A 25,248-nucleotide genomic window follows, 5' to 3' on the forward strand; every position below is an offset into this window, starting at 1 on the left:
GCTGCGTTGCGTTGACCTGTGGCTGGTATGTGACGTCGTCAGGTTGTCTTTCGTCATCGTATTCTTTGCTCCCAGACTTGTCATATCATTATATTGTCATTAGACTTGTTAGACTTGTCATAATGCCATAATGTTAGACTTGACTTGTCATAACGTTAGACTTGTCACTATATCGTTGTGGTAGTTTCTTCGGCGTCTTTGTCGGTGACGGAGGATTTTCGTCAGTTCGACGAACAGCAACCGCACCTCCATTGGTTGCTGCTTTTAGATTTCCGGATATGGGCTCGCAGAGAGGGCTCGCAGAGCGGGCTCGCAGAGCAGTGTATGGTCGGCGCTGCTGCGACAGGTAGCGGCCTGGTGACGGCGAACGGGACAGTCGTCGAAGGTTCCACTGAGTGGCGGCAAGGTAGTCGGCAATATCGCGAGGTCATTCGCCAATCTGTGGTCGTAGCGCATTAACGGCGAACCCTCGGAGTCCCATCTCCCGGTATGGGCATCGGCAGTAGATGTGCCCGGCAAAGATAGCAAAGCGGACAGTGGTCAGGGGCGCACCAAACGTCAGTCTTGCTTGGAATGCCGCGTGGGGTGACAGGTTGGCGTGCTGGCAGCTGGGGTGGTGCTGGACAATGGAACTGTGTCGTCACTGGGCCCTGCCATGGGCGCGGAGGGGGAACATGACGGCGGGCTACAGCGGCGCATGTCATCGCTTGCGGTTGAGGCTGCGGTGATTCAGGGGCTACTCCGAGTTGTTGTTGGAGCTCCGCACATACGGCGTCGGCAATCAAAGCCACTTGAGGCTGTGATGATGGGAACAGCTTCTGTAGCTCCTCCCGCACGACCGCTCGGATAGTCTTGCGCAGGTCGTCAGTGGACAGTGGCTGAACTCCGGCATAGCTTGTCGAGTTCGTGCGGCGGTTGAGTTGCCGGTTTCGCATCTCGAGTGTCTTCTCGATGCTAGTGGCCTCGCGAAGAAACTCGTCGACGGTCTTCGGTGGGCTTCGTACCATTCCAACAAAGAGTTCCTCCTTCACACCACGCATGAGTAGGCGGACTTTCTTCTCCTCGGGCATATCTGGGTCGGCGTGGCGGAACAGACGGTTCATTTCTTCAGTGAAGATGGCAACGTTCTCGTTAGGTAGCTGCACTCAGGCGTCCAGCATGGCATCAGCCCTTTCCTTACGCACGACGCTCGTAAAGGTGCGCAGGAAGCCGCTACGGAAGAGGTCCCATGTTGTCAAGGTCAACTCCCAGTTCTCAAACCACGTTCTGGAGGCGTCTTCTAAGGCAAAGTATACATGCCACAGCTTGTCGTCGGAGTCCGAGTTGTTAAAAGTCGCGATTCGTTCGTAGGTCTCCAGCCATGATTCCGGGTCTTCAGTCACTGCTCCATGAAAGGTCGGTGGTTCCCGATGTTGTTGCAGGATAACGGGGGACGCTGAGGCAGCCATTGGGGTTGTCTTGGCCACGATCTTCATTGTCGTATCAGGTAGAAGTCCGTGCTCTGGGGGCAGTCCTTGCAGTCGGCGGCTAGCACGCTGGTCTTGGGCGATGTTGGTTTTGTCCTCGGGCTTCGGGCTTGGATCGCGGCTTTGCGGGGGCGTTCGGTACATGACCGCACAAGCACCTCCACCAGATGTCACGCAGTGGTGACGTTGAAGAACACAGTAGCAATACTGTGAAAAACAAAACTAACTTTTATTGGGCGAACCTGTGCCCACAAAAACAGGCTACACTTATAGCACAACGATAGCGGCGAACACGGTCGGCGATCGTCGAAAATCTGATCAGCGGGCCAAGCAAGTCGGCTTTTATACATCAGTCATCGAATGTTCCAGAGTAATCGCTGGGACCCGCGTGCCTTCCACAAAGTCCTACATTATTCGCGTCGCGCACACATGCAATCACACAAGGTTCGGTCCCAGACAGTGGATGGAACCGTCGATAACATTCCAGAAACTTCCGATACATGCAGGCGCGTTGTGCACTGTGTGATAACATTTGTTAGGCGGTGAAACGTGTCTCCCAATAAAGACAAACAAATACACATGTCAATATACGATAGATATAGATGGTTATAGATATACGATAGTTGACATCAATGAAGACACGTGTTAGGTCAGTACGTTATTTCCTGCTGATAGTATGCGCATTTAGTGATGCAGTTTACAAACAGGTAGCAATAAGCAAAAATTTGCATTTCAAATTTATTTATTTATTTATTTATTTATTCATTCATTTATTTAAAGATACCTTGCAGGCCCCTAGAGGCATTGTGTAAGGGGGGTGAGTACACTGAAAGATTATAATATACAATAATTAGAATACATATGTGAATACATATACAAAAAATACAGTGTAAGAAATGCACTAACATACAGTAATGTGGTGTTAAAATTGTACAATGGACGAACAGAATGCTTTTGAATGCGAGAGTTCACTGAACAAGAAACTTTCATAAAGTAAAATATAATCAATATAATTACAAAGTGAGCAGGATATATTTGGCTATAACAAAACAGCATTTAAGGGATAGGAGCACATTAGTAACAGGAACAGGAAAGGCAAGAAAAAATAACGCTTTAGGTTATGTAGAGTCTGAAAAATTCGTTGTTAGAAGATGCCAGAAATTTTCTTGGTCACTCTCATAAGCAATGGCCTTAGGAAGATTGTTCCAAAGGCGAATGGCTCTTGGAAGAGCGGAATTGTTAAATGAATTAGTCTTTCCGTAGATGCACATGAAATTGGACTGATTGTACAACCGGTGGGACCTGCAATGAGGAGTTTCAAGAGGCAGAACTGATGGTGCTGTATTATGGACGTATTTATGAAATAATGATAGCAGGGCTATATTGTGACGATCATGCAAGGGTTGTAGTGAGAGGTTGAGTTTAATTTGTGTGATGCTTTTGTTATAGTCATAACAATGTGAAATAAAATGCGCAGCCCTATTCTGAATAGATTCGAGTTTTTCAATCAAGTAGTTCTGATGGGGAGACAAGACGGATGTGGCATATTCAAGGTGAGGTTGAACAAATATTGGATAAGCTAGTTTACGAATGTCATTAGCAGAATTATGTAACTTGCGTCTTATGTGCCCTAATGATCTCGAAGCATTGACCACTAAAGAGTTGAAGTTGGTTTAACACCAAGCCATTTATGTTCAGTATCATGCAAAATAGTGATCTTATTAATCTGATAAAGAAACACAGATTTAGTATGCTTGCGGCTAAAAGAGATAACTTTACATTTAGACATGTTAAGCTTCATTAGCCAAGTGTTATACCAAAGAGAAATAAGTTCTAGATCTTTATGGAGGATTGTATGATCATCGGCACACTTGACAGAATGATAAATGATCTGCAAAAATGCCCACACGTGAGGAAATGTTATTCGGTAAGCCATTAATGTATGTTATATATAGTAATGGCCCAAGAACGCTGCCTTGTTGTACACCTAAAGTAACGTACGAAAAAGGAGAGGAAAAATGATTAACTGCTGTGAATTGCTGACGATTAGAAAGAAAATTGCGAATCCATGTTAGTGTAAAAGAATCTAATTTAAGAGCAGATAATTTCAAAATCAAACGGCAATGTGCTACGAGGTCAAATGCTTTTGAAAAGTATAGGAAAGCACAATCAGTTTGTAGATCCTCTTCTATATTAGTATGCAAATCAGTGCTTAATTCTAACAATTGCGTCTCACAAGAGAAGTTTCTCCAAAATCTGTATTGATTAGAAAAGAAAAATTTGTTGGCTTCCAGGTGACTGTAAATAGTTGATGCAATTACATGTTCTAGCATTTTGCAGCATATAGATGCTGCAAAATGATATTGGACGATAGTTTCCCGGTGCGGGTTTATTACCCGACTTAAATATGGGTATGGCCTTTGTTATCTTCCAGTCTGAGGGCAGCACACCAGTCTCTAAATATTGCCTGAAGATGTGATACAGAATTTTACTAGATGCTGTGATGGTGTTTTTCAGAATTTTAGAATTAATGTTGTCAACGCCACAAGATGTGGTTAGCTTGAGGTTATTTATCAGGCATGCGACACCTTCAACTGTTATTTCTATTGATGACACGCATTGGTAGTTTAGCTCTGATACGTCCGGCAGATCAGGCTGATCTTCTGTGGTGAATATAGAAGGAAAGATAAATATTGAAAGTAGAAGCATAGTGAATATCTGGAATGGGAGTGTTATTATTGTTGTATAAAGAAATGTTAGTTTGCTCCTGATTTGGGCTTATAATGTGCCAGAATTTTCTGGGATTAGATTTTAGACGAGATGGTAAGTCATAAGTGAAGTATTTATCTTTAGGTGAAGACAGGGCAGTACAGTAAATTTATAAGCTTTCCTTATACATGTGCAAGCACTTAGCACTTTCGTAGTGGTGCTTCTTCTGTTTCTCAGTAAGTGTAGGGATCTGGCGAACCACGGGTTAGATTTATCATTGGTTATCTTAATGAGAGGGACGTACTGGCTAACCAAGGCAGACATCTTATTCCTGAAGAGTATCCACCGACCGACTATGATATGGAGGTAACAGCATGTGGAAAAAGAATATATCTAATTCCAAATTCATAGCATTTTAATCGCGTATTTTTTTAGTAGCGAAACCTATAGAAGATGAGGGTACATTGAGAGTTACTTGCAGTAAGGAATGATTACTAAAACCATTAATAGGCACAATTTGATCAACTGTCTCAGGAGCTGTTGTGACAATTAAATCTAAGATATTATTACTCTGTGTAGGCTGCATAACAACCTGAAACAGGTTCAAATCTAAGGTTAAATTGATAAATTCTGTTGACGTATTACAGGATGAAAAGTTAACCCAGTCTATCAGAGGAAAATGGAAGTCTCCTAGCAGATAGATGGCATCAGCTGGGTGAAGCTTTATCACTGATTCTATGTTGTTGCACAAGTTATTAATAAATAAATTAGTAGAATTTGGGGGTCGGAACATACACCCATAAGTATTCGTGATGATGAGAACATGCATGCAGCCCAGATAATCTCTAGGTTAGAGTATGAGTTAATTACATAGGACAGAAGTGTTTTTCTTATTCCTAGAAGGACGCCGCTGCCTCTTATCCTTTCGGTCATATCTGTGAATGTTGTAGTCCATGAACACATTCAAATATTTCTTTATCAGAGATATTCGGGCACAACCAAGTTCCAGTTAATGTCAGTATGTGAGATTTGCTGTCTTCAAGGAAGGAAGAAAGCTGGATGCATTTACGCACAAGGCTTCGAATGTTAGAGAACGATAATGATACTGGAGGAAAGGCATGATAGGAGTTAGACCAATTATGGCTTTTTGGGCACGTGCTGCCCTTGAGCTATCTACTGGAAGGAATAACAAAGTTAGTAGCGATATCAAATATGTATGCCCTGTTGTCTATGCACAGCCTGTCAACTGTTAGTTTGAATTGTTTTTTCTTTGTCTTCTTGAATGCAATGAGCTGTCTTCTCACCTGCCGTGTAGCTGGGGAGAAATCTTCACTGATGGCAAATGGCGATCCTTTGAGTTTGCGTGCTGACATCAGAATGTTTTCTTTGTCCTTAAAAAAGGTTAATTTTGCTATTATTGGCCTCGCCACTCCTGGCCACTCCTAGCCGCTCTTGGCTAGATGCCTTGGTAAACACCGCTTCATAGTGAGCTATTGAGAGCACTTCAAAATGCACAATTTGAATGTCGCTACCAACGGTCGGACACGCTAGTGCAAGGCAAAGCCAGTCCGAACCACGCAGCATGGCCAGAGTGGAGCACATGAGCACACACTCCAGCCCTGTCCTACATACTACAGTTGGCCACTACAGTTGCACGTAGCTGCGTCAGCTGTGTAGCATGGATACAGTGGCCATGTAGATGCCACAATGAGCCAACCCAATGGGCTTGCTGCGGCTCACTGAGGCCAACAGCATTCTGTGGATTACGTGGCCCCAGGCACGGAGAGCCCATTTAAGCACCATGATCTGACTGGAACAGGTAATCTGATTCCTGAGTTGCAGATCTTCAAGGTGTGCTGTCATCTTGATACCATGGTTGAGGTTCGTAACATTAGAAATTCTTTTCACGCGAGTCTGGAGAGCAACATCCATCGCTTTAAAATCGCGGATGTAATCTGGCATTTCCAGCAAGTTTGCAGGCAATGGCCGGCGAAGTCGGATATGTCACACTGGCAATGCGAGGATCACCTAAAATTTCACCCCTGTATACTTTGGTGTGTTGAATGTGGCCTGCAGCAGTGTGGAGATCAGCTATTTCTGCAATGCATGTGCACATGTACATGGCGAGCGAGCACTTTTGTACTTGGCGAAGCTGTAAACTCAGTACGCTCAGTAAGCTGTAAGCCAGCATTGAGCGCCACCGGTTTTGCTGACTGCGTCAGACACTAGGCTGTACAGCGTCGAATTTTCACCAATGTAGAGTAACTGTGCCATATGTGGCATACATCGACCGATGTTACGTTGGACTACATCCTAAAGCGTGCGCTGCCAATGTACTTGCACGAGCAAACGTAGACTACTTTTTGTTTGACCCTCAGAAATTGTGTGGTTGCCAGACATAGGCGCAAAAAAAAAAATAATTTGCTACTCAGTGCAAGAAAACACAGCCACGCATTTGCACCCAACGATGTGCAAATCCTTTGGGATTGCTGATTCAGCATGAAAACAGTGGAGCGCTTGTGACACGAAAGGTGAACCAATCTGTAGGTTAGGCAGTTCAGGTGGGTAAAACTTATATGCAAACATCGCTTGTCCACATAGTGAAGAAGGCTCCTGTATGGGAGCAGAAATGTCTTTTCTCTCTTTTAAACATTTATTTATGTGATCGATGTCAGCTAGAGTGCATAATCATTCCCAACTACAGGAGATTTCCTCAAAACCTAGATTTCACATCTGTTACTTTTGCCAACAACACCTGCAATATGACAGACAGGGTTATAGTACATGTAAGCAAGAAAATTGTTAAAGAAGTCCTGAACCACCCCGCGGACTTGGTTAAAAAAAAAACAGTTCATGTATAGCCTATGCTGCTGTGAATGTCTCAGTCAAATTTCGCAGTTGTGCACAGAGCATGCAGCCTGCAAGCAGCACGCAATGTCACATTTCCCTCAATAGCTTTCTTCAAAAGAAGCCTTCTCCTCACTGTTTTCAGGCACCATATTTTGTCGTACACCATAGTCCCACACACAGCTGCTATTGGTTAACAGCTGACATGAATCAAGAAGGGCGTTTGGATAAGCGCGCTTCTTCCTACTGTTACTGTGTATATTTATCAACGCAGTTTAATAAACAGGCTGAAGTAAGCGAGAATCTGCTTTTGCCTAAATTATGTACTTGCGGAAAAAAAAAAGGACTACTGTTTTTTCACGCTCGGCTGCGTTCGCCCGCGTAGGAATTAAACTTTGGACATCTTGATTATCAGTGTCATAGCTGCCGGGTCTCAGTAATTTCAACTAGATTTGAACACTCAACTAGCCTAGAACCATGCACAACTTAAGGTCAGACCGTACACAGGCTTGCAGTGCACGCTCACTCCTGTTTGCTCCTGGTTAAATGCCTTGGCAGACTTATTGATAACGCTTCAAGAATGCGAGTTAGATGTGGCTGCTATCCGTTGGTCAAGCTGGTGAAGGACAAAGCTGGTCCACACCTCGTAGCACAGTCAGACTGGACCATATTAGCGAGAGAACGCACTCAAGGGCTGTCGTGCACAAAGGGAATTCTCCGCCTGCGCACATCAGTTTCATGTAGCTGCGGTCTGCTTTGTAGTGTAGATACCATGGACACCACAAGGTGCCGCGATGAGTCCACTCGCTGAAGACAACTGCGTTTGGCGCGTTGTAAGCCCTAACATCAAAAATAGCATTGCGGGCACGCCTCGCTCCGTCGTAGCCTTCACAGTACAAGGTATTTAAGGAGCAAGCGAATTGCGAAGGGGGTCATAAGCGACCTTTGATTGCGAATAACTGCGCTTCTGCTGAACGCATTGAAGTACTTTTTGCGGCAAAGTATTTCTGAAATCGTCTATTTTAACTTCAAACGCATTCCTCAAGTTCGATAAAAAGTGGTTTAGGGCCCCTTCATGAAAAATTTATAATCTCAAACCACCAACCAAACCTCCAACTCCTTTCCAGGCAAAATGTTTTCTGCATCAGCAATATTGGTGTCATCACTATTTTACAATATATGATTACTGTACCAAACAAATACTGATTTAGTCCCCCACTTAAACCTGTTGTGAGCTGTTGACCAGCCAGAACCAATTATGCAAAGAAGTACACCACGAGTATTTGTCAATAAAGTGAATGTTTCATCAATTTCGCTGAGGCTGTTCATATAGTCAGTTATTCCAAGGAAGCAAGAATTTCAAGCATGTGCGTTCATTATGTCATTTTAAAAGCAATTCATTTTTCCCATCTGTACTCTGAAAGGAGAGCTGAGAAAAATTTAATTAGGAAATGTTTTCTCTTCATTTTTCTCTGTTAATAACCAAGGTTCCTCAGCCATATTATAAATATGGAGTATTCAAGGAGTATTTCACCAGACTAAATGAACTATGCATTGTTTTATTTGCAAGTTTACTGCGAAGAAAACGACCACACGTACAAAGAGACACAGGACGAGCAGCATCCTGGGCCTATCCTGCTGTCCCAAACTGGAGTGCCTTCTGTGTTTCTTTGCGTGTTTGGTCATTTGCATCGTGCTAAACTTATTCTAAAAAAATTAGCAACAACTAGTCCAACTAAAGCTCCTATTGGTTGAGAGCACACACCTCTTCTCTGGGTCAACATCACAGCACAAGAAGGCAATGTGGTAGAAAGGTTCCGGACAGCTTGCACAAAACTTCTCCTTGAACACAACAGTGTTGAGGCCAAAGTCATTGCTTCGGGGCAAGTAGTCAGGGTCAGCCTGCACTCTGCCAATGATCTGAAAAAGCAATAGTTGCCTTTCACCAATTCTCTCTATCACTGTGCAAGGCAATGCAACAAAATCAAAGCACAGCATAGGACACCGCTCATTTTGCCAAGAGCAAAAACTCAAATTTCGTCCCTTGTGCAACTCCATTCATGGGCACCTGCAAAACAGTGCCCTATTGTGCTGCCATATTTGTAGCTAAGGACACTCACTAAGGCAGCCACCCAAGTGGCTTGTAGGCAACGAAAGACTGTTGGTAAAGGGGTACCAAATTAGGCCTGATTAGTTAGAAATCAGGATCAATTCCTTGCTTGCATTTCTCGACTGCAAATTGGTTGTACAATGACAGCCGAAAAATGCAGCAAAAGACAAAGACATTATAGAGCTACTGTTGACGATACCATAGAAGAACAAATAATTGTTAAATCAGAGACAGAATTCAGCCTGGCATATCCCTGCCGAGTTTGAAGCCTGAAATAAGGGTAATCATGAAGCAAGAAAAAAAAAAAGAAAGACAGAAAGCGACAAATACAAACATTTATGACAGGTGAACTTTTTCTGTGCACTATTATCACAAATGGTAATGCAGGTAGGAAAAAATAAGGCCGTCATAATGGTCATGATGGTCATCATGAATGCCAGCACTGCCATTTACATTGATACAGTAAAACTATGGTGGCTAGAAGGGGGCAGTGTAACTGGTGGCGTATCTGCACCGTGCAAGGGAGAGGCACGATGAGCAATGAAATGTTCCAGTGCCACTAGAGGCGCTGAAGCATGCTAGTGTGCAAGGAGAAGCCATGGTGCGGCTCTTGCCAGTGTAGCATCAGTGAGGTCTGCCAGGCCAGTGCAGGCGTGCAGACCGCACTTGTTACCACATCGATTGTGATTACTGGGGAGCTGGGAAGCATCACACATGTGCCACTGTGATTATTTTGATGTGTGTAGTGCATGATATTGTGCTGTTCATGCTCTAAGTATTAGGTAATGCAGCATGCCCTCATGGCATCGAAGGCACGAACATGTTTAGTACCCGGGTTCGGAAGCGGCTACAGAAAGTAGAAAGCCAGGGCCTCCCTTTTTAGACCGGCTAAAGACACAGCTCAGCATGAATTGTGGTCGTGAAACATCAAACATGCTGACAAGGAGCTAACAATAGTATGCCCCTTGCAAACGGCACTTCGAATAGAAGTACGACGAAAAGACCTTTCGGCATGTGATAAATGGGGAAGTAGTCACCAGAGAAGCAGCTGAATGCAATGCAGACAGCATGTTCATGCAAAAATTTGACAGGGGAGGCCTACTGTACCCTGGAGATGAGTTAGCCATGCTCATTAAAGTACTAGAGGATGCATTCACTTTATTCTATTTGAACACTGAAGCTTTATGCCTTCAGTGTGCATGATTTTGTACAGTTCTTGAGCAGTTCAACACTCTGCCAAGTGGGATGTGAGTTCCATCCCAAACAGCTCAATGCAAAAATGATCCAGTTTGTCGTGTTAACTAGGCTGCGCTTTTTCACATTGAACAAGGACAAGGCTCTTCAAAGGGAATCAGAAAGATACGAAGTTGAAGAGAGTGAAGTAGAGCCTGCTGCTAAGCTCGGTCTGATGTGTGCATCTGGATTACCGTGCTACGTAATAAAGTGTTTCCTCTCGTCTTGTGAACCTGTACAACAAAAGCAGTGATAGAAAATATTTAGCGCATGTTGAGGTTCGTCAGAGTGCCCGCATATGTACGTATTTTTCTTTTTTACAAAGCTAAAGCTCTTTAAAGGGCATGTTGCTAGCGCATGCGGACACAGATAGTGAGCTGAACGACATGGTGACGTTATTCTCCAGTTCACTGTGCACAGCCCCAGCGTTGTTTTTGTCTGTTTGGGTGTATGATTTTCTCTGTGCCCACTGGCTACATTTGCGGCAGATGACCGAATGACAAAAGTCGAAAGTAGGCGTTTCGGTCTGTTCACGGTCCACATTTGCTAGCGCTAACACCATGCAAGCCAAAGACTAACTCGTCCAGAGTGGCCTTCAAATATGACCTTCTTCCGTTTTTAGCTCGCATGGCTAAACATCTGTTGCACGTTCCAGTGTTGCAAAAAGCGCATCTTTCCATTATCTGCTCTACAAAATAGTGTCACCCTTCTTAATAATGCATCTATGAACTTACATTAAAAATTGTGGGGACTTGGGCATTCCACACGCCATTGCGCAGGCGCATTCACCTGTTCTGCAATCCCTACGCCTCACCCCCTTCTGACTCTGAACTGGTTGTCAGTGGTGGCTCTCCACTTATGACCGTTCGTGGTGAGGGCAGGGGCGCCGACGGCCCCAAAGACCCCACAAAACACAAATGCAACGCAAAGTGAATGTGATGCGCGTGCTAGCTGCCGTGCACCGCCCCCTTCAAAAGCCACGAAAGCTGCGCACCAGCTGCAAGTAGCGCCATCTACAACTTTCAACGCTACTCTGTGCAGCCAGCCAGTTCCCGCCTGTCACGCTGCCCTCTTCTAGTCACTATAGACCGTTTCATCGGGCGAGGAGGATAGGGCGCGCGGAGAGCCTTTCCTCCTCTCTGGCTTGGGCGATCCAGTGCGGCGCTGCTTGAAAGTATTGCTGTCGCGTGCTGTGGAGCGATTTTGAGATGTTTTAGATGGTATTTTGTGAAATTTACGCCGTGTCCGTTCATATAAGGTCGTCAGGGAAGCCTTTCGGTGCATCGGTAACTACAGTAGGCGGAAATATCTTTTGGGAGCGCAGAAATGTGACACGTTTTATAAGCCGCGGTGTACGCACATTATCAGTCGCGGTGTGTGTATGTGTTGTGAACTATTTTACTTATATCGGTTTTAATTCAACAAAGAAACCCGGTGTCTCTGTATTAGCAGCATGAAATGGTAAATCTGCTCAATATCTGATCGCTTGGCATAGGGAGCAAAGCATAAACATAAGAGCGCGTGCTCGTGCACGGCCAACCTAAGGCAACCACGAAACATCTAAGCGGCAGGCGCAATCAAATATTTGTGATGCACCGGCATCGTTCTCGCGCATTTCAAGTCTAGTAGGCTTCAAATTACCATATGTCTACGCTAGCCTTCCTGCATGAGGCCGATGGCGCTGCTCAACAAAGCGATCACTGCGGTTTGTGAACCAGCACGGTACATATGTAAGCTGTGCGCTTCGGCATTGCCTTTTTTGCCTGCATACAGCCATAATATATGAAGGAACGCATAAAAAGAATGCGATGCCTATTTCTGAGGACAAAATTTCCGTAATGCGTGTGAGTGCGTCGTAGTGAACGGAACAAACACAACCGAAAAAGAAATTCGGTTATAATCCTCTTTCTCGAAAAAGCAAGAGAAAACGGGCTAACGCCGCAATAGGGCCTCGCATAGTCACGCCGCACAACGTTTATAAATATATAACCGCTGATGCGGTATGCTTGGACCATGCGGTATATAGAACAAAGATATATGTAATCCAGCACTTACCACTGCTTAGGACGCTCACGCAGTTCGTAAACAGTCCCTTTGCTGGACAAGCGTAATTCAGACTGTAAGGTATGCTGCTATCACTTGCCAAAACTATTTTATTCAGGTGCGGAAACCTCACCCATCGAACCAAGTAGTCACGCAATGTAACCTGCAGCGAACAGTTTGAACGCTTGCCAAAGTATAACATCACAGCTCCTATCGTAGCAGAACGGTACCCACGATCACGCTGTTATGATCGTCGCGTATGTTTCCGCAGCTTAGAAATAGAGGATAATACTGCACTAAGGTCACATTAGTGACTGGAACATTCAGAAATACACAATTCATCTCCGAGGCTGATTGCAGACTCGAATATGCGCGCACACATCGCGTTGCGTGTTCTGTCCACCTCAACGCCAGCAGAAATTCCGGCCATGATGCCTTAAACCACTTCAGCACGTCTCACAGAACCGTTTACTACGTAGAAGACGCACGTCATACTAAACAGACCGCACGACCGCGAAAACAAACGGCAGAAACTGCTGCCAAGCGTATACCTGCCATGCAAAAGACCGCTTTCACCCAAGCCAGTATGGCGCTGCTCATAGGCGGCGCCACTGCGTTCGCAATATGGCGGCGCCTACGAAAAAACGGTCTATAGTAAAACACTGTTAAATCATACCCGTTTAAACAGTTATTCCATTTTAAAAGTACTAAAGTCAAATTCCCAACTCAGCAGCCATTGAACATAATGCGTTTTGTATCCGCATAAGCCGTACAAGGTTATTGCGTACGTATCGGTTAACACGTAGTGTTTCCACTTTTCGTCACGAAATTACGGTGGTATGTCGGCCCGGCAGAACAACGAGCCTCAGAGATTGGAGCGGCCACCAAGTGCAAATGCAGAGGACGCTTGAAAGAGTGGAGCCACATCATCATTTCGGCGCCGTGCCAGAGTCGAAGCGTTACGCCCTGTGTTGTGTTGTCGTGCAAGCTAGGACAAAAACTGGGTGCTCAGCATAGAAGAAAAATTAGACATCATTCGTACTGTCAAATATGGGATGAGGAAGTCTGTACTGGCACGCAAGAGGGATCTATAGTGCGTGGCATTTGGAATGCGAAAGAGAAGTTGCTCAGCAATGCAGCTGCAACCGCAAAAATACGTCGGCTACGAGGTTTGACTTTTCGCCATCATTGCCTCTGTTATTGCTGAAGTGTCACCTAACGAAAGTGATAATGACAACATGGAAAGCGACAGCACGGGCACGGGCAATGCGTTGTTTTCCCGCATAGCTCCCGTCTCCTGTAATCCGGGTTCGCCACGGCGGCGGTCAGTGTGGTTGAAGCACAGTAGGAGAGATGGCGCGAGTGTTGCGCTGCTAACAACACCTCACGGCGGGGTTACTTGGGCGCGGAAAGAAGAAGGCGCTTGCTCTTTGGCTGCGGTCGGCTAGCGCCGCGAATGTTCCGCGCGTGCACCGATCCATGCTTCTGCGAGACCGTCTCGTGAGGCCTCGTGCGAACGCGCCACCGTTCGCGTGCCCGTATGCGCAAACATATTTGCTCCTTATCCGGTCGCGGTGAATCAGACTTCCTAGATTTTTTGCGTGCCCATCGCCATGTTTTGCGGATAGCAACTCGGCTAGCAGACATTAGTCTATGAAAGGTGCAATAAATTCCCTTGTGATTGTTTGCACTACTGTGTTGTCGTTCCTTTGTCCCAAGAGCACGGGTGAGAAGCCCACATCTGGCGCCCAACGTGGGGCTCGAACCCACGAACCTGAGATTTAAGAGTCTCATGCTCCACCGACTGAGAGATGTGGGCTTCTCACCCATGCTCTTGGTACAAAGGAACAACACAGTAGTGCAAACAATCACAAGGGCATTTATTGCACCTTTCATAGACTAATGCCTGCTAGCCGAGTTGCTATCCGCAACACATGCTGATGGGCGCGCGACAAATTTAGGAAGTCCGACTCACCGTGACCGGATAACGAGTGAATATGTTCACTAGAACGAGAACGACTATACAGGAAGCACACAAGCCAAGTAAGCAATTGGGGATCGAGGTTAAGCTTATGCAATTTAGCAGATTATGACACACCTTATGAAACACTATAGAAAAACCTAGAAATAAGCAATCTGCAAGAGAAGAACGATCATGAATGGCATATGACTGATGTGTAAAATGATATTAGCTGTGTTTCGCATGAATAAGTTTTGCGAAAGCTATGTTGCGAGTGCGGGAAGAAGGAATTAGATTTGATAGACTTAGCAAGATTAGAAAAGATATGTTCAAGAAGTTTGCATGAGGTACTACCGAGTGAAACGGAACGATAGTTAAGTGGAGAGTGCCTACTACCTATCTTAAGAAGTGGAATCACCTTTCCTATCTTCCATTCCTCAGGGATAGAACTCGTGTCAAGCATATGTTGAAAGATTTTGGTTAGTACATAGAACTATACTTGCTTGTGCTTTTGAAAAACTTTGGTCAAACCACATCGCATCCAGTAGAAAAAGAAAGTTTCAATTTATAATTTAGATGTTCTACACTGCACGCAAGTTTCGCTTAGTTGGTTGTTGCCCCATGTCTTTTCATTTTGCTACCACAATCCTATGCATGCAAACAGAAGTGGCCAGCGACTCCGAATGCGATTTCCTGGCGAAAAAGTCTGACGTATAGAGAGAGAATGGAGCGCACAGAGAATCCACCCTGGCAACTTCACATGCTCGGCGCTTGTATTGCACTTAAAACTACAGCGTATCCATGGGCTCCACATTTTACTACAACAGCCTCCTTTTCTTTTTTCGATAATCCACCAGGAAGGGAAATCTCGGCTTCACTGCAGCAATTTTTTTTCTCTTCTCTGTTTTTATTTCTATCTTATATATTGAAGGCAAGGAAAGCCACCTTCTTCCTTTTTCTCCCCACATGCCACTCTGCAGGTTTTGTTTTCTTTATTTTTTTAAGCATGCCACCCATACGGACAGAGTTGTGTGTTTGTTATCGATAGGCCGGCAAAGCCTGAACCCCTCATGTGGCCTGTGTAGCGCTACACATGGCTTGGGAACACTTGGCGCACCTTTTTCACTGTGTTCTTTAAACCTGTGCATCCCCAGCGGCACCAATTATCCTTTGAAGGTGTGTGTTTGCTCCCGTGTGGAATTGCTTGAAATGCCTTCCTCTCACCACAATCGCGGTTATCCTTCAATGTTTGCTTAGGGAGGAGTGACACGTGTCGTTGTGTTATTGTTCCGCAAATGACTGCATACAGCTCGCCGCTGCCATTGAAAGAGACGTTCGCGTTTTTCACAGGGACTCGAAGCTGACAAGCGTGGTCTACAGATGCGGAGAACTTCTCGAGTGGCAATGGGGAGGGAAAGCATACGGAACCAATAAATGAGCTGCCATGGGGCGAAAGCAAAAAAAAAAAAGACAAGAAAGAAAGAGAGGGCGACGTGCAAGGCGGGCAGGCGGAAGAGGCCGGTAGTCTTGTAGAAGGGAAGGCTTGAGGAAAGGCAGAAGAGGAAAGTAATATCAGGGAAGTTGCAGTGTATCAAAAATTTTGGCAAATGGTGGTCACTGTGAAGGCATGTAAATATTTTAGAACAGTAAAACTTCCCACGGGCTCAATTTTCCACAGGCATATTCGAAATACCTCTGAAGGCCTGCCAGTACACTTATTAGGGGTATCGGTGCTTGTACTGTGACAAGAGACGGTGGGTGCACACCATGTGCATTCAAAGAATACATACTGTGTCCCGGGACAGTAGCACCCTTTCTGCGCTTGACCGCGTAACACCCCTCCACTGTGGTGAACCTGACTTTTGGAAACTGGCATTATTCAATGCTTGACCATTGCCATACTTTCCGGGCTTCGTAGCCGTCCGCGAGGATGACGATGCCAGAATCGGTGCCATTGACGACCAGCGGTGAATTCTATCAATAAAAAAAAATTTACTGACGGTTATGATACTCCTTAATGCGAAATTTCAGTGTGTTTTCGTTTTGCGATATGTTGGCTGGCGCCGACAATCCGTCTCATGCGACACGTTCCAAACTGAGTGAAATGTGCCGCGACTGTCTCGCTAATCGGCAGATCGCGAGAGGCAGTGCGTGGCTGATGCAAGGGCGTGATTCCTAGCAGCCACCACAGACAGACCTCCACCCATTCGGCAAACAGACGACACGTAGAGTGCCTCAATGCATGCATCCTAGCGAATGGAGTGGAGGCAAGTGAGTGCATTAAGGCACCCTAACGATGCACGCTACTCTGGTGCCATCTTGTAGCCCATCGTCGCTATAGACCGTCTTGCGCAGCACTACGCCTCACGCTTTCACTATACCCTCCTCCTCCGCTTTCCTCCTTGCGCTCTGCGTTGGCTCTCATCTTTCGCTGTGCTCATTCACTCGGTTACGATGCCCAATGCCAATGCTCACCACAGGAATGGGCACCTAACAGCTGCGCTCTAACGAGGCACTGAACAGCAGGAATCTTGGCAGTGAACGTCGAAACAGCTAGGTCTAACATCGTTGCGATGACTACGGCTGTCAGCAGATCGGTGTTCAAGAGCACCGTTTTGACATGAGATAATAAAAATGGCAGTGGTGGTGGTTTTGATTAATGCCATTCCAGTTCTGCAGTCGCAACAGAAAGTCTGGAAAACCATATGGCAAAGAGTTTCCGCGTCTGAAATTTCAGACGTCCTTGGACATCGCCTCCATAGGAGACGTGACGGTGCTGCCAAGGCATCTGAATTATCTGGCATGTATGAAAAAGTGGTTGTTGACTGCATACGTCACGTAATGACACAAACTTCCAAGTGCATTTTGTTACTGCAAGTCAGCCAATGACTGCACATTGCTTTCTCAGGCACTGGTGTTTGCCAGCATGGTACATAAGCTATTTCTGAAAAGGAAAAATTGTCACCCAACTGACAGTAGCATGAAGCTGCAAAGCATCATTCTGCAAGCCACTATTTCACAAGAATGGCACAAGATGCAGCTCACCTCGCAGAGGACGATTCCAAAGGAGAAAAGGTCCACCTTCTCGTCATACAGTTTCCCGGTCATCATCTCGGGTGCCATCCAATATGGGTTACCCACTACTGTGTAACGTTTCTTGCGCTCGGGCCGCTTGCTGGCTGCCCCAGCACCACCGCCTGAGGTACGCTTGGCACCACTGCTGCTCCTGTGGCCAATCCCCGCCACACTGGGGTCGCTCATGACACGGGCCAGCCCAAAGTCCGCCACTACAACTGTCCGATCCTGCAGCAAACATGCAACCTTGATGTACTTATCCCGATGTTGTGGTGGCAGCAGTGCTCCTGCATGTTGCACTAGTGGAGAATAAAAGGTGCAATTCTGTAAGCTCAAGGTTGCTAGCTTAATCCAATAAATGAGCTGGACAAGTAACCTTCAGTGAAGAGGAAGACTATGCACATTACTCGTTACCAGAGTCACTGCATCTCATGCTTAAACCTATTCACAAAACAAACTTAGTGTTCCCCAACATGTAGACGACATCATGTACAAACAATGTGAGAAACAGGACAAGGAAGCAGACATAGATGCAGTGCTGCCACGTCCTTTCTCTTTGGTTTAATTATGAGGCATGCCTAGTGGGGGACTACGAATTAATTTTGACCACCAGGGGATCTTGTCCACCAGAGGACCACCGTGACCCCAATGCTTGGGAAATGGGCGTTTTTGCATTTCGCCCCCATCATAATGCAGTAATGCAGCCGCGGCGGCTGAGATTTGATCCCGCGACCTCGTGCTTAGCAGCGCAGTACCATAGCTGCTAAGCCACCGCGGCGGGTTGTGCAAAAGGATTATTTCAAGCCAAATGGATCAGCCATGAAGTCAACCACCTCCAGTTTATATATTGAAAAGTATTGGTTAAGGATTACACTTAATGAAATGCATTCGCAAAATATATCTGGCAGGAAAAAAAACGTTTGTCTACCTCAGCACTACTAAAATTTCACACTACAAGGCAAGACATGGTGTACAATAACATTTTTTTCTAATCACGCCTAATTTCATGAGTAAATAAACATTTTGGAGGTAATTCAGGGAAATTGCACTTTGATGCTCACCCCCCATTGTAGGCTACCATTTTGTTTTTGTGTATATATATTGAATCATGAAGCAGAACATTGGGCAAGTCTGATATTTATAGAACTTTTGCTTTGTTCAATGTCATTTTATTATCTGATATTGGCAGTATTAAACATATATACCTAGATAAGGGTGCTTTGTCATGCAACATTGTAGCAGAAAAAAACCGCCCTGAATTTGAGAAAATGGCACTTTTGCTGTGTTTTCGGCTCTATATGGCACAATGTTTTGGGCCATTTAAAAATATCAGTGATAAATCATTACACAACAGGGCTCGTGATAACTTGTACAAAGGAGTTGAGTTACAGTATTCTTTTAAGCAATCAAAAGATTTTCAAAGTTGGGTCACTGCTCAGCCCACTAGTCATTCCACTGCAGTACATCTTCATTGCAATGCTTTAGTCTGGTGTCAGGAAGTGGCAGCATTTCTTTCTAGACAAGATCGCTTAGGAGTGCTGGGCATGCAGCTTTCACTGCACTGCAATGTAGTTCTTTCTGTTGCGTTTTCCAACTAGCTTTGCCCACTTGGAGTAGAAATTTATGTTGTATATGGGCATTTCTTCAAGGGAATGGGCCTTTTTCAGCGATGCAAGAAACCTACTTCATCGTGGCAGATTTGGTTTATGCCTCATAGCTGCTGTTAGATACGGACCCTTTTCCTGGCATCCTTCAAGTTCATTCATTCATTCATCTCTTTCAAGCTTCTTGACACGGGCCGCAGCGTCCAACTTGCTGCCGGCCATCAATGACTTTATTACTGTTAATTTCTTTGTATTCTTACTGTAAATAAACATCCAGTTTTCATCTCAAAATCCTCCTCAATGTCGGCCAACTCCCGCACTCAACAGCAAGATCCAATAACTGGTGGACAGCGGTGGGATTGTCCTCCAGATCCAATACTGCCCAATAGTGACCAACGAAGACATGTTAATAACATGGAGTTTTAATGGTGTTTAATGGTTTTAACCTGGAGGCTTACGAAAGGGGTTCTACTGAAATTGAGGACGATGCAATGAGCTATGGAAAGAAGAATGATGAGTGTAACGTTAACGGATAAGAAAAGAGCAGATTGGGTGAGGGAACAAACACGAGTTAATGACATCTTAGTTGAAATCAAGAAAAATAAATGGGCATGGGCAGGACATGTAATGAGGAGGGAAGAGAACCGATGGTGATTAAGGGTTACGGACTGGATTCCAAAGGAAGGGAAGCATAGCAGGGGGCGGCAGAAAGTTAGATGGGTGGATGAGATTAAGAAGTTTGCAGGGACAACATGGCCACAACTAGTACATGACCGGGGTAGTTGGAGAAGTATGGGAGAGGCCTTTGCCCTGCAGTGGGCTTAACCAGGCTGGTGATGATGATGATGATGAAGAATGCATTAGTGCAGCAGTCATGGCAGCTCTGTGCTTTAGATCTGCGATATGTTCAGCCCCATCCTTCATTCACGGTGTCTGTAGGTATAGTTGCCCCGTGAGTGTGACAGCACAAGCCAGTAGATTTGTTACACTGATTAATATATTCTGTAATAAACATGCATTTCTATTGGCTACAATGCAGCCACTATGCAGCATCAACTCATGTGAAAAGAAAAAAAAAATACTGCTCTGCGACAAGATGCTTTATGTACGGCAAGCCCTACATATAAACAGCCATACTGCAGTAGAAGCTTGCACTGTCTTTCAAAAGCATGCAGAGGCTAAGCATGTCTGCGTTGAACCACAAGCCAGTGCTGCACATAATTTATGAATGAATTCCTTTATTATGGAGACTGAAAACAATATTCCTGTGCACATAAGCTGACATACAGTGCTGCAAAGAGCCTAATAACTTTGTGGGGAACCAATTTACACAAATTTGCAACTTGGTACTTTAACCTGTCATTTTGTATGACCTTACTCACTAAAGTGAAAAATTCCCCGGCTACCTATTCCAGGTTTTCCAGGTCGCTAGACACCCTGGATCATTATGCAAGTAAATATGGTAACCTTTCTACAGTAAAGCAAATTGGTAGGGTGGAAGTCAATCATGGTTGTAAGAAAGCACTACACAAATGAAGGCAGGATGCAAAAAAAAGAGAAGACATATGTACAGCGGAACCTTGCCCAGTTTTCAGTTCTAATGGGCATTGTGACTTTGTTGGCATGAGGTCATAATGCAACACTTAATCTAATTCTCCAGCTCCAAGTGTGGGTGTACAGTGACATTGCTGGCACAGTGCAGGCTGTCAGTGCTAATGCACTGCCTGGGCCGTGTCACATGGCCTCGACATTATCACACTGGGCCAAGCACACAGCCTTCGCACTTTTTGGTACAGCGGAAAGAAAGTTAAAAGCTAGCTTTCTATGTGCACTACGAAGTTCCCCTTTCCAAGTGCCAGTGAAATGTCTGCTTTCTGGTATGACCCTAGACCATATCTTGTGCAACAATGACAATGTATTTTCTGGTGTAAAGGTGCAAGTCTCACTGACTACTCCCATATCTTTTCTTTCTTTTTTTTGCACGCCACAGAAAATAACATTGCTAAAAACAACTGTACAGCAAGAGGCAGAATTACACAAACAGGGATTAAGAAGATGGAATTTGATAAAGTATTGAAGAGTGACACTCAGACTGACTGTGCAAACGGCATAAATGCTTTGATGCACACATTATCTTATTGTACCATATATAGGAGCAGCAACTACAAGGAACGATGGACTTACAGCTATAAAGGAAAAGGATTGGTGGTAGCAAAAACAGAAAATAACAGTTATCTGCAACATTTTCAAATTTCATGCAAGAACAAATTATTTCAAAACATACTGCCAACTTCATGAGAGAACATAGCAGGAGAGACACACACATAATTATTTCAGTACAGAAAACTGTGACAGGAAGGCAAAGAATTCTTACTTCAACATTGTGAGCAAAGTGAACAGTAAAATCACTGGAACACCTCCATTGTTGATGTCATAGAACTACCAGCACCCTCCTTTGCTTTGTTGCCAATGGATCCCATTTCCTTTTATGAAGACACAAACGTTTTGAGACATATTCACCGTGGAGAACTGGCCTACAGAAATAAGGGTGCCACAGCTTGTCAGCTTCATCTTGCAAAGCACTGCTTGTTACAGGAGAGCTAAGCCTGCTAACTATGAACAGCAACATACACAAGAAACTAATACAGTAAAAGCCTGTTAATTCACCCATCATTAATTTGAAATTCTGGAGAATTCAAACTAACTGGCACAGTCCAGCCAAGCTCCACACAACTCCACGTATTAAAAAGCTTGTAATTTCACATGCAAATTGGATCTGTCGTGGATAATTCTAACTGTGCGCCACCGAGGTAGGCTCCTGGCTCGCACTGGCAGTCACTTTCCCAGCTAAACGACAAGTGGTATGATGTGCTTATCACCATTGTAATCATCAATCCATGCCTCAGCAACAGCCCTCTTGGATCTTAGGGGCTATGTTTTTATGGACCGCACGCTCCAGAAAAGACTAAAGGAGCCAGAAACATGTCATGGCAGCCATGCTCTCACATTTATTTTTTCAGTTTAGTTGCACTGACATCAACACTGGGCCATGTGGCCAACGAGGCGATGCGTCGAGAAACTCGCGGGTTGCAAAGGTTGAGCAGCTGCAATAAGCTGCACTGTTTTTCATCATCTTTGTAGTGTCAGTGCCCCATTATGTGTGTTGCGGTTGCACGTGCCACCATGTCTTCATCGCGTGGAAAGCACTGGAGCTAGTAGACCTGTCGACAACGATCATGTTCCTGTTCAGAGCTCAGATCTGATAACAACAATGTGAGAGTGCGTGACAAGAGGTACCATTTGTGCCTTCTACTGGCACGCTTGCAGTATGAGCAAGAATACGCGCTGTGTGTTTATTTGAACACATCCTGAACAAAGTCTTGCTGATAATGCCAGTAAGCCAGTGGGAGGCACGGATGGTATCTTTATCCACACACTAACACATTGTTAGCATATCTGAGGACTGCACATGAGGTGTTGGGCAAGACGGACTTTGTAGACTATGTAAGTGTCGACAGCTACACTGTGGTCTGCGGTACCATCAAAGACAATGACATTATCGCCCAAGTAGTCAGTGATTACCATGTAGTGGAAGATAATGCAGAAGAGCAAGCACCGGGGTGACCTTTGTTATCGCAGGTGACAGGACTGAATTGCACACGGATGTTCTTCAATTTTGAAGAAGATGAGGAAGGTGCTTTCCGACACATTCAAGCTCTTGAAGATAAGCTTATAGCAATCGCTTTCAGAGAAAGAAAACCGAAAATGATCACGAATTTCTTACATAAATAAAAGGTGGTGCTTTTAGAGGTGCTCCCACTCCTTTAATTGAATACAGCAATCTGTTCATCATCATCATCATCGTAATTTATTTTCTCTTAAGGAGCCCTCTCATTACTACATAAGGGAGGGGGGTTACAGAAGATAAGAATAGAAACAAAGATATGGTTACAATTTCCTACAAAACCCAGCCTGTGGATTCGTGTGAGAACAGAAAAGAAAAGAAAAAGACCAAGAGGCACACTGAATACAATGCAAAAGCAAATCAGCAGAACAGTCACAATGTAAAACAGCAATCACAAAAGAACGAAAACACAGGAAAGTCAATATAAGGTTAGGGTTTAGGGTGATCAGTAAGCAGCTGTTTGAAGATAATAGGGTTACGTTCGTTGACAACTCTATCTGGTAAATTGTTCCACTCTACGATGGTGCTAGGCAAAAATGGCTTATTAAAGGAAAATATTGAACCAAGCAAGCGCTGGATGCTGCAAGAGTTAAAAAGGTGATAAGATGTACTGGTTTGTAAGATTAGAAGCTTTCCATGTAGTTGAGGGAAGTTATAATATTGTTACGTGTAGAAAGATACAGACGGAAGAGGCTATTTACAAGCTATTTTCACTGGACTGGAGCCAGAGCGCCAGGCCGACCTTTTCTCGCGCCAAGGGCACAGACCCACTTTGTCGTCGTTCTTGTGGCGGCTCGTCTCTCGGGTATCTACCGATAATATCGTAATACTACCCCCCGCCGTCACGGTGCTTTTAAATATCCAAGGCACGTGAAGAGTTGTGGGGCTTGAGTCAGGTGACGTGGACAATGTCACTGGTTGTCACATTGGAGGACGTAGTGGGCGTGGCTAGAACAATTTCATAGGTGACATCGGTCACTTGGCGGACCACGCGATATGGGCTGGTATAACAGGAAAGCAGTTTCTCACAAAGGCCAATTTTACGCGACGGTGACCAAAGCAACACGAGGGTGCCGGGCGCAAAATGGACATCACGGTGACGGAGGTCGTAGCATCGCTTCTGTTTGTCTTGAGAGACTTGTAGACGAACGCACGCAAGTTGACGAGCATGGTCAGCACGAGCGATTGCATCACGGGCATAAGCGCTAGTTGAAGCTGTGGTGGACGGAAGCACGGTGTCTAGTAGTAGCGTCGGTTCGCGGCCATACAAGAGGTAAAACGGGGAAAAGCCGCCAGTTTCGAGACGGGAAGAGTTGCATGCAAAGGTAATGTAGGGTAGAGCCAGGTCCCAGTCACGGTGGTCGTCTGAAACGTATTTGTATAGCATGTCTGTAAGAGTACGGTTCAAATTCTCAGTGAAGCCGTTCGTTTGAGGGTGGTAGGAGGTAGTAAATTTATGCTGAATGGAGCAGGCCCGCATGATGTCGTCAATGACTTTCGCCAAAAACGTACGGCCACGGTCTGTTAGCAATTGACGCAGGGCACCATGCATCAAAATGATGTCATGTAGAAGGAAGTCCGCAACGTCAGTTGCGCAACTGGTCGGAAGAGCGCGGGTTTTGGCGTAGCGGGTCGCGTAGTCAGCCGCGACTGCAACCCACTTGTTTCCTGATGTAGATTCCTGAAATGGACCGAGAAGGTCTAAGCCAACACGATGGAAGGGCTCGGCAGGGATGTCGAGTGGCTGCAGGTAAACAGCGGGGGGCTGGGAAGGCTTCTTACGTCGTTGGCAAAGTTCACAAGCGGCTACGTAACGTCGTACGGAACGGGCAAGGCCCGGCCAGAAAAAAATGCGACGTACACGGTCATAGGTTCGAGATACGCCGAGGTGTCCTGCTGTTGGTGCGTCGTAGAGCTCTTCTAGAACGGTTGAGCGGAGGTGTTTAGGTACAACAAGTAGGAACTCGGAGCCGTCCGGATGAAGGTTACGACGGTACAGAGTACCGTCGCAGAGGACGAAGAGGTGTAGAGTGGCGTCGGCCGGAGAGTGTTCAAAATGGTCGATGAGTCCTCTGATGTTGGCGTCACGACGTTGCTCGTCGGTGAAATGAAGCAGCTGCGACACAGAGAATACACAAGCAGCACTGGTAATATTGGAGGAGTCAGGGTCGTCAACAGGGTAACGCGACAGGCTGTCAGCGTCTTGGTGCAGGCGGCCAGACTTGTAGACCACAGAATACGAAAATTCTTGTAGTCTCAAAGCCCATCGACCAAGCCGGCCAGTAGGATCTTTTAGGGATGAGAGCCAGCAGAGAGCATGATGGTCAGTGACTACAAAAAAAGGGCGACCGTAGAGGTAAGGACGGAAATTCGCAACCGCCCAGACTACAGCAAGGCATTCTCGTTCCGTAATGAAATAGTTGCGCTCCGATGGTGTGAGGAGGAGGCTTGCATAAGCAATAACGCGATCCTGGCCACGCTGACGCTGGGCTAAGATGGCACCTACGCCATGACCG

General features: G+C 45.4%; 1 protein-coding gene across 10 annotated transcripts in view; it reads right to left on the minus strand.

Moving 5' to 3' along the window:
• Window positions 1–25,248, minus strand: part of LIMK1 (LIM domain kinase 1) — a 133,584-nt gene that overhangs the window by 19,845 nt on the left and 88,491 nt on the right. For 8 of the 10 annotated variants that reach the window (XM_075684139.1, XM_075684138.1, XM_075684137.1 and 5 more), the window contains 2 exons: window positions 17,414–17,671; window positions 8,788–8,942 (listed from right to left, as the gene is read on the minus strand). In XM_075684139.1, coding sequence (XP_075540254.1) covers window positions 8,788–8,942; window positions 17,414–17,671 — 413 coding nt within the window. Of the gene's footprint in view, window positions 1–1,676; window positions 2,293–8,565; window positions 8,943–17,413; window positions 17,672–25,248 lie in introns of those variants that run through there. The other 2 variants (XM_075684141.1, XM_075684140.1) reach the window with 2 other exon arrangements.

This window comes from Dermacentor variabilis, chromosome 3 (assembly GCF_050947875.1).
Source record: "Dermacentor variabilis isolate Ectoservices chromosome 3, ASM5094787v1, whole genome shotgun sequence".
NCBI lineage: Eukaryota > Metazoa > Arthropoda > Arachnida > Ixodida > Ixodidae > Dermacentor > Dermacentor variabilis.